The sequence below is a fragment of the Emydura macquarii genome, unplaced genomic scaffold (assembly GCF_026122565.2).
Source record: "Emydura macquarii macquarii isolate MOO-44397 ecotype Brisbane River unplaced genomic scaffold, CSIRO-AGI_Emac_v2 contig_2184, whole genome shotgun sequence".
In the NCBI taxonomy this organism is placed as follows: Eukaryota; Metazoa; Chordata; order Testudines; family Chelidae; genus Emydura; species Emydura macquarii.
Window position 1 is genome coordinate 1,252,658 of NW_027132321.1, and position 16,260 is coordinate 1,268,917.

Here is a 16,260-nt window from a genome sequence, read left to right on the forward strand (position 1 = left end):
GTTCATTGAGCTTAAGAGATGTCACTTACAAGAATTGCACGTGAGGCAATCTGAAGATCTTCGGTGGAATCATGCTAATTCTGTTTCTGTTTAGTTTCACCACCACTAAAGAACTGGATAAGTTATCAAGGCAGCCTGCTTCTAGGGTAGTTATTCTGTTATTACTCAGATTCCTAAGAAGGGAGGAGAAAAGATTCTCAGCATGGAAAATTCTACTTAAAAATTGCATAAGAATGTCAAACTAATATTTGTATTGCATGAAATTTCCAAGAAATTAATTTTATCTTACGAAGTAGGTTGCAGCCCACGAAAGCTTATGCCTGCAGAAATTTGTTAGTCTTAGTAATGCCTGCTCAAAGAGTGCATTGCTGTTTTTCTCTTTGGAAAGTTATTTTGTCTCATTAAATCTCCAGTTTGAATGCCTGAAACTGGAGATTTAATGAGACAAAATAACTTTCCAAGAAAAAACAGCAAAAGTCCTGTAGCACCTTAAAGACAAAGGTAGTCAAGTGACCTGCCCAAGATCAGCAGGGTACACTAGGAAGTTACCCAATCCTGGCTGTTAGACACAGGCATGTTAGTGTTGGAAACAGTGACTGCTGGTGTAGATGGGACAAAACCCTTTTCAACACAGCCTGAGAAAGCATAATTATGACTTGGTACCATTGTATTTTAAGTGATTTTGTCCATCTATACTAGCAGCTGTCTGTTCAAAACTAGTTCAGAGGGACATATTGCTGTATGCAATAGGTCAATACAATAGTGTAGATGATGCCTTTGACATCTGTATGTAAAGTACAAACAAGTTTATAACACTGTATAAATATGAATCACGTGGCTAGTCAACAATTCAGCCTGGATAAGGGAAAAAGATTCCTTCTGACTCCAAACCTGAGCCACTAGCTCTCATGTGCTTTTTTTAACCTTGAGAAAAAGGTAACGTTAAGGTTGTACTACAATATAACTATGCACTTTCAGCACACTACAGATCAGCTACCTCATTATACTTACAGGTACTTCAACTGCATTCGTGGGAATGAAGAAGCTTTAACTTCTGAGATGAGGTTAGCGCTAAGGTCTAGGTTCTCCAACGAAAGGTAAAGTTGGAGCTGCTCCGCATTTATCTGTGGAATTGTATTGTGTACTCTACAAACAAAAAAACAACATGAGGACTATCACCAGACCACCACTGCGGTGAGCATCATAACGAGCTATAATTAGGGCTCCAAAGATTCGGATTAATAACCAATGTCTTTGAGTTTAAAAAAACTACTTTGCAGTTCAAGGTATTGATTTAGATCCATAGAACTTTATTTCAGGTCCTAGCAATGTTGGAAGCCCCCTCTCTACAACCACCAGACAGCCAAGGTGCTTGTTTTAACTATCAGATTTTAGCCTTGGGAGTCCTTTAGTCTGGAACAGACTTCCACCCACTGGTTCAAAGCACTCCAGGTTTGTTTGCCAGAGGGCATGCCAGAAATTCCCTCCTCTCAATCCCCTCCCCTGCGCCCCAGCAGGGTGCATTCACTGGTGATTCAGAGTTGACTTTTGGTCAGTTGTGTTACTAATGTCATTGGGGGGGGCTGTTTTTTAGAATGCTGTACATCTGCCTTGAAGCATTTTAAACAAAGTAATTGCAAGATGTTTAAACAAGCTTAGCTTGTAAAGTATTATCTGCTTTCAATTCCTTTCAGACAATCTTTTTCACTTGCTTATAAGAAAAAGCAATTTTCCACTTTAAATATTTACTTACAATGAGAGAAGAGTAATATTAGAAGTTGGTTCTCCAAAGTAGGGGATTTCACTTAGTTCATTGTAATTCATCTTCCTGAAAAAGATTTATTTACTGGCACTTTAAAAAGGAAAAAACATTCAAGACAGCAGAACCGAAACACTTCTCTTGATACTATACCACTGTAAACACTTGAGCAATATTATGACATTTTTCCAATTGACAGTGCTGGTACACTCCCTAAGAGCTAGTTTAATAACAAAAGTTTGGAAGATTCAGCAATCCAAAAAACAAATCTGCTTCAGTCTTTAATACGTAGTTAAATTAATTTAGTGGCATCTAAAAATTAGCTAGACTCAAAACAAAGTGATGTCCTGTTTCTATTTTAAAATAATGGAATGACTACTAGATTTCTATGCTTCCAGCTGAAATGTGCTTCTGAGGGTGGAACATACCACTGCCTTATATGTAATGTGCTATTAGGGCTATGTTTACAGTAGCACTTACTGTGGTATAACTGATGGCGCTCAGGGGTGTGAAAAAGCCACCCCTGAGCAATGTACGTTATACTGACCTAAGTGTCTGTGCAGACAGAGCTATGTTGGTGGGAGAGCTTCTCTCATAGTCATAGCTAGCGCTGCTCATATGACTCGAATAGTTAAGCCGACAGGAAGACTCTCACATCGGCTTAGAGTGGCTACACTAGAGAGCTTAGAGCGGCGCAGCTGTATCACTGCAGCTTTGGCTTGGTAAACTCTCTAGTCATGCAGCCATAGCCTAGAACAGGGTTGGCAATTGCTGCTATCTTGCTTCAGATTTTAAAAAAAATCTAATTCAGACCATTCTGATGTGCCTTAGGAGTCAGAGCTTAGAAATTGACTTGTTAAAATCCTAAATAGGAACACATAGGACCTCTGCACCAAAGTGTTTACAAGAAACAATGATAACAGATTAACTTACACTTCTTGCAGTGTGTGAATAGACAAACCAATGCTCCAGTTAGAGGACAGTAAGTGATTATGACTTAAATCCCTGGAGAATAAAGAGAAAAAAGATTATTCTACAGTCTGGACACAAGTAGTTGCGTGCTGTATAATACAAGTTGTTTATTCGCAAGAAGTTCAAATCCATTCTCATGTTTTTTTAAACGTATTATTCATATTACACCAAACACTAAGAAAGGTTCCTTGTAGCTTGCTATATTCATTACTTGGGAAAATTTAGCTCTTTATGCCACTAAGTGGACTAACACTGTTTTTAAAAAATATGGGTTGACAGATAGAGATCATTACTTAAATACCTGCTGTAACCACTTTTTGCAAGTTTAATGACAGTTCTCCAATGTTCAGTAGGAAAGGCTCCACACCTTCAAAAGATTGCTGACAACACCCTTTTATTATCCCAGCAATGCCTCTGGGAAGGTTTTTGCAGTACTGTCCCTGTTTTCTCACCCTCCCCAAGGGTAAAATCTTGACAGACAGACAACTATCTTAGCAGTTAAGATGAATTATTTTAAATAATCCCCGCACAAAGAGCACAAACCAGAGGTAGAAAAGAGGAAAAAGGAACTAAGTGGTTAGGGCACTCACAAAAGCACTGTTTTAGCTCCAGTTTGTTTTTGTTTATGGAGGAAAGGGAAGACAAATGGAATGGTAGGAAGGGAATACAAGAGTTTGGTAGATAGACCAGGAAAATTAAGTCTTTAGTATCAGTACAGGAACTCCTTATGCCATATCCTTTACATTTTATAGAGCACCCCGCTTTTGCCTTTGTCCTAACATCCCAACTGTTATACAGAAGGGCCTACAGGCCCCAACTAACATTGCAGCCCCATCATGCTGGACACTGTACAAGATATAGTTAGAGATGGTCCCTGCTCCAAAGAGCTTACAATCTATTTTAAGGCTGATGCAACTTACAACAGTTACCAAAATCAGGCAGACAATGGAAATATGGGTCTAGTCTAATGATGGAGTGAGACAACTATGACTCCATAATGAGGTTGTATTAAAAAAAATTTTAAATCCACCACCAGAACTGAGATAACAGGTAGCTTGTGCTGACAGCTCAAACACTGTATATTAGAACGGGGCTGGCACCAACAGCAACTTTGTGAAACAGTACAGATAACAGAGATGGGTAACAGTTTATCTCACCTTAGCAAGCACACCAGTGACATATGCATGCATGTTTGAACAATGCCTTTGTTAAAATAGAAAGTTCTGTCTCAGCTGGCTTGTGTTATACCTGCCTATCAGTGAAGTACTAAATACTTTCACCCTGAATCTTCATTATAGCTTTAAGCATGGACACTGTAGTTAAGGTGATATCAGCAATCGCTGCTCTCCTTGTGGGCTCCTCTTAGATATAACATACAGGCACACTTTATAAGCGGTTTATAAAAGGTTAAGTAATTAACAGAGGCTACAAATGTTACAGACAAGCAGTATGAGTTATAGATGGTTATAAGCACATCAACAGGAGGTGATGCATATGGTTATAAGCAATTTGACCTACGGACAAACTGATTAACCATTAGAACATCATTTATAAAACTACTTTTAAATAGAACCTTAAAGTGCAATCACACATTCCATGCTTAAATTTGGCTGCGTAGGTTTTGGTTTTGTTTAAAGAGAAAGGATTATTCTCCTTAATTTTAAATTCAAATCTTTTTTTATTTCCAACATTTAAAGTGAGCTGGTCCTTCAGCATTTTAACAACTTATCAGTTTGAGTGAACCCACATCCCAAAACCTCATTTGTTACCCAAACGATCCTAAATAACTTGTCCCCACAGCAAATAGAAAGTACTTGAGGTGGACACTAACCTTATTTCCATCAATAAAGAGAGAAATGGGTGTTTGGGGTAAACACTGGATAGGATCTCAAAAAAAGTTCTGTGCTTTATTCTATGCCAGAATCTGGGAAATGCAGCTCCACGTGTATGCATCAGTTGCATTTTACACCAAAAGTTATTGTAGTAGCTACCATACAGCAGTAACTCCTCACAGGAACATTTACCAACATAATCTTACTGTTTTACGGAACTACTGAATTGTTTGCCATCATCCCACTACAGTAACTTTTTCCACAAAGACACCTGACTGATTCTCTAAGAACTGTGGGCAATAAAATTGATCCTCAAAGCAAAGAATGCATTTAATTAAAAGACTAATTGTAATTCCTACAGAAGGAAAAAGTATCCTGCATCTTCAAGCAACCAGTCACGCACATTGATCAGACTTCTAACTGCTCTATTTATTTATACTGCAGTAGTGTCTAGGGGCCAGTGCCCCATTGTGCTAAGCATGGTGCAAACAAAGACAGTTCATTCCCCCAAAATGTTACAATCTAACTTGTGGCTGGAGTAAAAGAAAATAAACTTCTCAATTAGAAACATATCAACATTTTTAAAATATTAGTCTTTACAGTTCCCTGAAGGATCTGGGCTACCTTCATTCATGGAAAATTTTAAAAGCTATTTGAGTCCAACCTTCTCCCTCATCAGCTACAGTTGGGAGAAGTAAATGTTTCCTCCTCTGAAATCACAGACTGAAGAACTAATCTTTTGTAATACTTGCAAGCCACCCATTTTTAAAAGTAGGAAATGGGTGTAATAGGGCCAACTAAAATTTAACCTTGGTAGCCACACATTCCTACTCCATAATTGAAATCAGAGCTTTTTTCCTTTTTCCAAAAAATCAAAAACAGGCACAGTGAAATGAATACTTTACAGACAAAGTATGAGTGAAAACTGAGAAGTTACATCCAGTTCCTCTAACACAGCCCCCCTTGTTTAGAGTTGGCATTGTTTATGGTTCACTGACATGTACCTGAATGGGACGCAGGCTAATCAGACATGTGTGCTTGCTTGAAAACTTGGTTCTGTCTCAAATCAGAATTTAGTTGAAGATAAAAAGGTATTTGAAATTATGCAGCTTGTTTTGAATGTTTGAGGCTGCTGCATCCAAAGACAACAGCTAGTCTCAAATCATCCGGTATCTGTAAGAGGATGGGGAGGGCAGGACATGGTGCACCCAATCTCACTATACACTTAACAATGAAAGAAGCACATGCCAATATTTCTATATAATGCAGTAAGTGCAGGGGAAGTCAGAAGCAGACCAACAAACCCGTTCAAACAAATGGATTTTTCCTTGTTTGCAAGCTTGTCAGAATTTCCTGCAGCGAGGTTTTTCTCCTTCTGCAGAGCCAGTGAAGATGAAATACAGAAGCCTACAGGTGAAATCCTGGACACACAAAATACAATAGCAAGCTTCCCATCAACTTCCATGAGGCAAGGATTTCACTGTTTGTAAGAGAACTATAGACAGCACATGTGCATTTTGTAGCATTACCTGAATACTGACAGATGCCAATTTGGTTTTTGTTTTGCAGAATTGTTTTCGCAGAGTTTCTGCAGCAAGTGCTACTTGTCAAAGTAAGAGTGAAGCCATCATTTAGCCTCCTTTTTTTTTTTTTTTTTTTTTTTTTTTTAAAGTCTTAAGCAGCAAAATATTAAGAACAAGATGAACTGCCTTTTCCTCCATCTGATTATTTGTACTGAGTGCAATTCTCCTCACACTAATAGTTATGCTCTCCACAAAAGAACCAGAGACAACAAAGCAGATGAATTATAAGCATTTTGGTCATGGCAAGAGTGAAGTCAATTACACACATAATGGAAGAACAGCAAATAAATTCAGTCTTGTAGATTTATCTGCTCATTAACCTGATTAAGGACCTTGTACTCACAGGGTGAAATCCTAATTTTCAAAACAAGTCAAGAAACTAGGACTAGTCTAGAAATTGGATGGTTTGAGGGACTGATAGTGTGTTAGATACTGCTTGCTCAATTCCAACACAGGTCTGTGATCACCTAGAGATTTAGGAAAGACACTGAATGAGATCTGGTGGCTTCAGTCTGCTCTCAGACAACAAAAGTTCACACACAAAAGCCACCATTTGAACTGGCCATTTAAGTTGAGGGGCCAGAAATTGACTAGGTCCTGGGAGACTGAACAAGTCTTGCCCCTTATTTTCAGACATATTTTAGCAGTCATTGCCACTAGTTTCTGGAGTCAGATTATGCTTAATGTCATTTAAAATCTGGATCTCTACTCCGAGAGGGGAACATAACTACAGTACTAGTTTGTAGTGCTAACAGCCTGAGATAGTGACTGCTGAAGTCACTTCAGACCTGAAGTTGGGAGAAGAGCACAGATGATAATCAGAATGATGTGAATAGGGTCCCACACCTTAGATATGAATGCTGAGCTTTACAGCTTTCCATTATCCTACAGCAGAGTTTAAGATTTACTCTGTGGGCCGCTGGTGTGTAGGGAGCTGCCTACTCACATGGTGTTAGCTCATTTCCATGCAGTAACTAATATTAGTAATAAATAACTTTTAATATCACCTTTCCACATCAGCAATTGTTATAGTTGCTATAGAGAAGTTTTTCAGTTGTAAGTGGGATGGGAAGAGGGAGGTCACCACAAGTTCATCTCTGTATTAGAAAGAGGGCTACTTTATGAAGCAGGTTGCATACACTTGTAATACAGCATTCATTACTTGTCCTGATGATTTACTTCAAGACTTACTGGTTCCTCAGACTAGCAGTGCTTTCATGGCACTGATATAAAATTGAATATAGCAAGCCCTGGACCTTGGACTAGTGTAGTTTGTTCCCTGGGGATTCATGTGCTACCATGGGAATGTATGCTATTTGAGGCTGTGACTCTGCTAGATTACTACCATTATCTATTTAATACAATGCTGCAGCTAATTAAGATTCCTAAAAAAAAACCCACAACACATTTTCTGTCTATTATATCTCCATTACTCATCTTATACCCAATAGCATGAGAAATTCTAGGAAGGCCATAATCTAAAAGGAAATTTACAAATTCCTAGTGACTTAAGAAATTTAAAGTTAGGATTCTGTTGCTCTAAGCCCAGCGCATTCTAAAAATGCAGATCTTTATTCTGCACTTTTAGAAACCTGGGCTGTAAGGAGCATAAACATAGTTACGAAGGACAAATGGATACGGAAAGTAGAAACCAAATTCTGGTCTCACAGGAACCAGCTTGCATTTCCACTGGGCTCCTGGCTGCAGATTCAGCATCATTGTTCTTTTAACAGATTATTTCACTTATTTTCTATCTTTGTCATTGGACCACTGAATTCTCCTGGCTTTGGAGAAACATGCCAGTCCACAACAGATCTTTTATTGCTTTCCCAAGAGGAACTATCAACAAAATCCCTTATTTTCAGGAGATGTGAAAGGAGTACAAAAGCCTGTTGTGATGGAACAAAAAAAACCAAGCCAGGTATAATCAGTGTGTCCTGTGATCCAAAAGTCCAGGGCACTTCCTGGACTTTCAATGCTAGGATGCACTGGATTAAACATTTAGATCAAATCAGTTCAAAATGAACATGGGCACTGCAAAGCGGCCTGGTTTAATTAAAAGCCACAACTTGCAAGCAAGGTAGAACAGTTAATGAAATAACCAGACACTGAGAAAAGGCATTTAGGGAAGTATCAATATGGATTTACTCAGCTTAGGCTGGAGAGCTGTAGCCTAGCTTTCTATAGATTTGTGTAGTTCCTCGGTGACTAAATCTGCTAACAGATTTTCACCTGCTGTTGTGCTATCAGTGATACTAGCTTGAACTCTTCTTCATGTCATTAAACTCCCTCTTAGTTTTGTATACCTGATGAAGCTAATTAAATGAACTCCGGAGTACCAAAATACAAAAGTTTACGCTCAAAGCTATACAAATTTAATGTAATGACATTCAAATGTTTGGAATAATCGTTTACCAGCAAATAACTCAGAAAAGATTTACTGCAGGGATACGCTGGGACTTGCAGTGGGACAATAAACTTGCATTACGATGGGCAGAGGAGATTAATTACAGCATAAGAGCAAACAGTTTGTCTTGATTAATATAATCTGACCCTCCACAAAGCCCATATAGTTTAACCTGTCAAATTCTCATGTCTCATTGTCTACCAAATGACATTATGTCAAAGGATTTGACTAGTTGCATTAAGATTATTGTGAAGATATAAATTTAAAGTTCTAAAGCAAGGTGTTTTATTAAGAACTAGATCCAAGTTGTAAAATAGTCTTACTTCAGTATCTTATCAGTGAAAACCTACCTGCTTTTTCAATAATTTTTGCATTTGGTGCCTTAGAGCATAATTTTGAGACACTGTTTATAACTAGTCACCACTATTGCTTATGCCATTCATTTTCAAATAGTTCATTTGATTTTTCTACCATTTTACATGTAAGGACCAAACTAGTTTGACTTTCCAAACAAGTGTACAAATTATTTGGTCATACAAGTAAGACTTTCTGCTGCTGCTTTCATCCTAAAGTATAATTTGTATTTCTTGTCCTGAAAAAAAAAAATCTGCTGTCTTAAACACGCTTGGATTTGCACTGTGAAGTTCATGTTTTGCAGTACACACATTGCTCAGTGTAATCACTGTATTTTAAAGGTTCATCTTGTGTGGTATATAAACTCATCTAAACATTGATTATGAGTTGAATTGTTTTTCATCTGTTAAGTAAATAAGATGAAATGCACATACCAAACTGATGTCTTTATAAGGCCTGGAGAAAGATCCAAATCCAATGTAATTGAATAAGTAGATGTTGGAGTTTGATATGACCACAGTATTCCCATTGCTTAAGAGTATAATGTTTAACAGCTCTTACAGTCTAAAGACTAAAGTTCCACAGTGTGGAAAGTGTACTGTAAGCTAGATCAGATCATAGCTATATGAACAGGCTGTACTTCAGATTCACCCTCCAGGTGTTTAGTCTCCAAATCTTCTCTACAACAAAACGGAGAGTTATGTCCAGTTCTTTTGTATGATGTCAAATGAGATGTCACTCCCTGGAAACCTGTCAGATGCATTCTACTAGATGGCAGCTCAAAGGATGTTTTTTCCTCCCAAAGACTTTAGGGAGAAAAGAGACCAACAGTGTGATAATCTAGTCTGACCTCCTGCATAACACAAGTCATAAGACTTCACTGAATTAATTCTTGTTTGAAGTCCAATAGCTGTGGTTGAACTAGAGCACATTTTTAGAGAACTACCAAAACCTCATTTTCAAGAGCATCAAGTAATAGAAAAAACCACCATGGCCCCCAGTAAGCCATTCCAATGGTTACTTACCTGGACTTAAAAATTTGTGCCTTATTTCTGAATATGTAGTCTGAATTTGTGTAGCTTCAACTTCCAACCATTGAATCTGGTCATACCGTTGTCTGTTAGACTGAAAGGCTCTCTATTACCAATTTTCTGTTCCCCATGTAGATACTGACAATTAAGTCACCCCTTAACATTCTCTTTGATAAACTGAATAGACTGAGATCCTTTAGTCACTATAAGGCATAGGTGACCAATCTGTGGCTTATGAGCTGCATGTAGCTCTTTTACCATTAAACTATGGCTTGCAGAGCCCTCCCCGGCCCTCCCCTTCCCCACCAGACTGTAGTGGGAAGTTCAGAGCTTCTGCGCCACAACAGGGTGGTGGGGCTAGAGGATTCCGCCCAGTGTGAAGGGGGGGTGTCGGGGAGTCATTAAGTTTGGCCACCCCAACTATAAAGCATGTCCTTTAATCTTTTAAGCACTCCATGGCTCTTCTTTTAACTCCCCCCAGTTTTTAAATGCGAGTTGTGGATACCTGAATTGTATTAGTATTCCATACACTATATATTACACTATATACATTAGTATTCCATATACATAGTATTCCAGAGGTGGTTGCACCAGTGCCATACAGAGGTAATCAGATCACTCCGCTTCTATTTGATAGTCCCTTATTTATACATCCAATAATTATATTTGTCCTTTTAGCCAGACTCGCACAGGAAGTGCGTCTTCAGCTGATTATGGCACCATGACTCCCTCTTCCATCTTTTTCAGACTCTAGTACGTATGTTCTACATTCTCTGTTCCTACAAATGACCTCGCTGTAGGAAGAACCAATTTTTCAGTTTGCTGACAATTCTGAAATGTCTAAAATAAGCTGTTTTAAGCTGAACTAAAAAGCATTTTTTTTAAATTTTCAATGACTTGAAGAGTCAAAAAATGTGTTCCAAGTCACACACTGTTTCATTTCAAAAACCTAAATGCACTGTTTTGATTTTGACTATTTTTACATCTTGTTTTTACAATTAAAAAAAATTTTGAAGTAAAATGTCATTTCAAGACAAAAAATAAATATTGTGTTTTGAAGTGTCCAAATAAATATTTTGGATTCTCCTTCTCCCTGACTAACAATTCAGCGAAACTAACATTCACAAAATGTTTTGGTCTTGCCAAACCTGCATTTTTTTCCCCAAAATGTTTTTGGCTGAAAAATGTTATTCAGCTCCAACTGAAAATCTTTTTTTTTTTTTAAATTGTGCCCAGCTTACTATTGCTCTGAATCAGTTACCTGTCTTCATTATTTACCATTCTCCCAATCTTCAGTCATTTGCAAACTTTCAGTGATTTTGTTTTCTTCCAGATTATTGATTAATAAGTGTAGAGCCATGAACTGATCTGTGCAGGACAACTAAAAACATACTATTCTGATGATGATTCCTCATTTACAGTTATATGAGATCAATGCATTATCCAGTTTAATTAATTAATTTAGTGTGTGTTGATTTTTTATCATTCTAGTTTCTTAATCAAAATGTCACGCAATACCAAATCAAATGCCTTGCAGAAGTATATTAGATCTATACTATTCCCTTTATCAAACCTGCAATCTCAAAACATGGTAGTTATATTGACAAGATCTATTTCCCATAAATCCATGATTGACATTACCCTCTTAATTACTGATTAATTGAACCCTGAATCAGAGTCCTGAATTTCCCACCCTTTCTCACAAGATCCACATCAGGCTATCAGGCATGTAGCTACCCAGGTAGCTTACCCTGTTTGTGCCATTATTTAAAAAGGATAATGTTAGTTTTTTTCCAGTCCTCTTGAACTTTGCCTAGTGTTCCGAGAGTTATAAAAACACACTTATGGTCCATACAGCTCCTCAAGTGGCTTTAAAAACCCTTTGGTAAAAGTTATTTGGACTTGCTGATTTAGAAATCTTTAGCTTTAGTGCTTGTCTTCCACACTAACAACTGTGAAATCTAATCAATACTAGGGATCATGCATCATAGGAGTAACCTTGTTCTCTCTCTCTCTCTCTCTCTCCCCCTCTCCCCTCCCCCCACCTCCCCAGGTACGTCCTCAGAAAAACATTTGGAATTATGGTTTTCTAAACACTTCATCAGAAGCTCACATTTTTAGGATTCACTTACTTGCCCATTAAAAAAGCCTCCCCGGAAGCTTTAGCTGCCTATAGATTGGGAAAATGTTATGCAAAGAGTAAGGTCAGAATTTCTGGTCCTTTGAGTTATTCAAAGTGAAAACAAGGGCAGAACGGATGCCAAAATGCATAGGTGTCAGCATTTCTTTCCTGTTGAGATTTAATTCTTAATTTACACAACAATATAGGTAAATGACTGAATATTAAATGGCTTTTGTGCATTACAGCTTTTTGTTTGGATCCAGAACATTTAGAGTAGTTGTGGAAGAGATATCCCCCACCCCACTGCTTTTTGTGCCAAACTCCTGAAATCCACAACACAGAACATACTTAATTACTGTTTACAGCATTTGTCAGATTGCACAACATCACTTCTTCCCACTGCATTCCGTACCAAGGTTCTAAAACACACCCCTTCATCTGCTTGGAGAATGACATCAATACATTGGTAAGCGAGAAAACCTGCCCTCATTGAACAGATGCTTTTTTATTTTATTTTTGTGATTAGCTACCTGTTGAACTCCAGTTATTCTTCAAGAACCAAATATTTTCCTTGGAGAAAGTCTGAGTTAAGACATTCCCAAAAAAAGACTGGTAGCGGCTTTCAAGGTTTATTAGATCTTGTAATATAGACTGGTTAGCGGGCTGTAAGTGCATGCTGAACTCAACTATCATTTATCAATTTGTATTGTTTACTGTAAGGGGGAGGGAACACATACCTTTTGTATTGCATTACCTACCTACGGGGGAGTGAACGGAAGACACAGCATCTTAACTGTGACATGGCCTGCTTTTCACAGACAGTTAAGACCCTTCATTCCAGCTGAAGCTACAGTTTTTCACCGGCAATTCTTGCTTATGACTATGTACATAAATTAAGGGATTCCAAAACTGGTTATAAATATTTGAATACGGGTTTTGTCTTTATCCTCTAAATAGAGGTTATTAAAAACAGTTTGGGGCATTTTAATTCTCCTTTAATCAATCCAATGTAAAGTCAACTGGGTTTAATCTACATAGGGAAATTGAGACAAAGTTTTGGTCCATGATAGGGCCTGCCCATTCTTTTATACACAAAGGCATTTGATTTCCTTCAAACTCTGGCCCAGATCCACAAGGTATTTAGGTTCCGAACATTCATTGATTTCAATCAAAGTTAGGAGCCTCAATACCTTATTGGAACTGGGCCTTTACCCCTTCTCTTCCATATGTCAGTAAGTGTTATGCAAAGATTATTATTTATGTTTATTACAGTGGTGACTTTCAAGACACAACAGAGCAGCCAGTCTGACAGCCTCTGTGCTGTTGAGGATGAAAGTCACTTAGAAGGAGAACATCATGCTGGAGTGGAGGGAAACAGTCCTATAGTTGGGACTCTCCCTCCAGAAGATGTCCTGGTACCCTCTTGCACTAAGGATACCCTTTCTGGGCAGGGAACCCCAGTTATTAGGAAGAGCCAGGTAATAATAATAGGGGTTTGATTATTAGAAGTATAGATAGTTAGATTTGTGATGACCAGGAGAACTGCATGATAAATTACCTGCCAGGTGCGAAGGTCGTGGATCTCACTATACATCTAGAGAGATATATGTGCAGTACTGGAGAGGAGTCAGTGGTTGTGGTATGTGTCGGTACTAGTGACATAGGGAGAGGTAGGAGAGAGGTCCTGGAAGCCAACTTTAGCCTGCTAGATAAGAGATTAAAGTCCAAGACCTCAACAACAACATCCAGCTCCGTGTGCAGGGCCAGAAAGGCAGGCAGAATTGTGGGGTCTAAATGCATGGATGAGATGATTGTGTGGGGAGAAGAGTTTTAGATTTTTTAGGAACTGAGGATCTTTTGGAAAAGAAAAATAAAAATAAACCAAATAAAAAAAACCCACCAAGCAAAAACACAGATCCAGACTGCTAGCATGTAAAATTAAAAAGATTATAGAATGTTTTTAAAACTAGGGACTGGGGGAAAGCTGACAGGTATCTCATGGGGTGACTTTCATAAAGGAGGAACTCTATATCTAGTAAAGAGAATAGGAAAGAAGTTGGTAAAGTACAGTTAGAAGGTAGCTCAGCAGCTCTCTTTCACCAACAGAAGTTGGTCCAATAAGAGAGATTATTTCATTCACCTTGTGTCTCTAATATTCCGAGGACCAACATGCTACAACACTGCGAACAACTGCGAAAGAAAAAGGTTTACAGAACCGCACAAGTACTAACTTCTCATCTCACATTCTAGTAAAGATTTTAATACCAAAATAAGCATTCTAGTGAAAAGCAGTGTTGTCTTTAGTTTTTTATCCAGACTAAAACCAGAAACTTCACACAAATGCACCACTTAGCACTTAAGCAAATTTGTACTTCATAGCAATACTGAATTACTAGAATCAGTTTCTCAACCCACCACAAGCTCTCTCCTTTCCCCCAGTTATCAGATTATATACATTATAGTTCAGCTTCCACAGAAGCATTACCTCAAGACACTTCTTTTTATTGCTGAGCAATTCTGTATGTACGCTACAAGAGAAAATTGCAGTTTCATTATATATTTCGGAAGACTAGCTGTCACAAAGTCAATCTCATGATTAAACAAAGATCAAGTTCAGAAGCAGAACACATCTAAAAATGAAGCCATATACAACACCGATGCTTTTCCAAAACTTGAACAAGCATAATTGATGTATTTCATCTCAATTAAAGGAAAAACAGCTATCTGCTTTAAACATCTGTGCAGCAGACCTATTCAACTTAATAAGTAGCCAGAAATAGGTCTCTTGCTAAACATTTAGCAAGCCCTGTTCACTCTATCAGGCAACATCAACACTGTTCAATGCAGACTATGCTCTGGATGTGCATAAGTATATTACAGCATATATTAAATCTATACAAGTTACTGGTCGTCAGACACTTCTGTACAACATCACTCACATTACACACTCAAGGCCTTCCAGCAGCCTAGGGTTGCGGAACTGACCACAGAATTAATTCAGTGACTCGGGGATCCGTTTTTGTCCTTCCATTGCAGTGGAGACAGATTCACCCGGCCTGACGTTGCCAATATCCTTAGGATACCAGAGATGGGTCGGTCTGCACTGCCCTAACTGGCAATGGCGTTACTCAGTCAGCGGCGGCCGCAGTGAGTGTGTCGGGCGTTTAAGGAGTCCCCTGACTGCAGCACTCAACACCAGTCGGCAGGTCGCTCTTCGCAGACACCAGCCAACGCTGCGGTCCCGAGGGAGGAGACCCCCGGACCCGGCCCCGGCCCCGGCCCGACCAGCAGGCAGTGGCTGCAGCCGGGGTCGGCGGAGGACGAATGGTCGGGAAGACTGACCCCCGCAAGAGCCGGGCCAGCGCCCAGCCAGCCAGGCAGGGCCCGCGGGTGCTGGGGCCAGCCGACAGCGAGCTCCGGCGGGCGGGGCGGGGCGGCGCAAGAGGGGCTGGGGAGGGCCACCCCCCCCGCCCGAGCCGGGGCGGCCTGCCGCGCCAGCCCCCCCGTGCAGAGCCCCGCGGGAGGCGGAGCAGGCCGGGGCGCCCTAGCAACGGAACCCTAGCAACGGACTCGCGGCCCTGCCGGGCCCCCGGGCCCCCCCGCCCCCCCCGCCCGTGGCCGGGCGCCCCGCAGGGCCGGGCGCTCTGTCGCCCCCCCATACTCACAAGGCCGTGGTGCCGGCGGGCAGCGGCGGGATGCTCCTGCGGCCCGGGCCGGGCCCCCCCGGCAGGCGGTGTCGGCTGCAGTCCAGCAGGCCGCGGCGGCAGGAGCAGGGCGCGGCGCAGGGCTCCCCGGCCGGCCCCCAGGCCGCGCACGCGCACACCCACAGGAGCAGCAGCAGAAGGGGCCGCGGACCCCGCCGGCACCCTGCTCCCCGCATCCTCCCGGCCGCGGCCCGGCCCTGCCCCAGGCGGCTCCCGTCCGGGGCGCACACACCCAGGCCCGGACGGCGGCGAGCCCCGCCCACAGCCCGCGGCGTCTGACGTCACCGCGTCACGCACGGGGGCGTGGCCAAAGGAGCGAAGGCTGGCTGTGGGGGCTTTTTAGACCAGGTGCCTATCAGGAGCAGGGGGCGGGGCTACAGCCTGGCACGTGACGAGGGAGGGGCCAATTGCAGACGGAGGTGGGGCGACACCGCGCCCGCTCTACGGGGGAGGGGCCGGGGGTGGAGCTAGAACTTGACAGCTCAAGTGGGAGGAG

The 16,260-nt window shown here is 40.8% G+C and overlaps 1 protein-coding gene across 2 annotated transcripts in view; it reads right to left on the reverse strand.

Moving 5' to 3' along the window:
* Positions 1-16,060, reverse strand: part of LRIG2 (leucine rich repeats and immunoglobulin like domains 2) — a 38,578-nt gene extending 22,518 nt beyond the window's left edge. For both annotated transcript variants that reach the window (XM_067558783.1, XM_067558782.1), the window contains exons 1-5: positions 15,726-16,060; positions 2,693-2,764; positions 1,754-1,828; positions 1,012-1,146; positions 30-173 (exon numbers count right to left, since the gene is read on the reverse strand). In XM_067558783.1, coding sequence (XP_067414884.1) covers positions 30-173; positions 1,012-1,146; positions 1,754-1,828; positions 2,693-2,764; positions 15,726-15,940 — 641 coding nt within the window. In that variant the 5' untranslated portion in view covers positions 15,941-16,060. The remainder of the gene's footprint in view (positions 1-29; positions 174-1,011; positions 1,147-1,753; positions 1,829-2,692; positions 2,765-15,725) is intronic.
* Between the last annotated feature and the right edge of the window lie 200 nt (positions 16,061-16,260).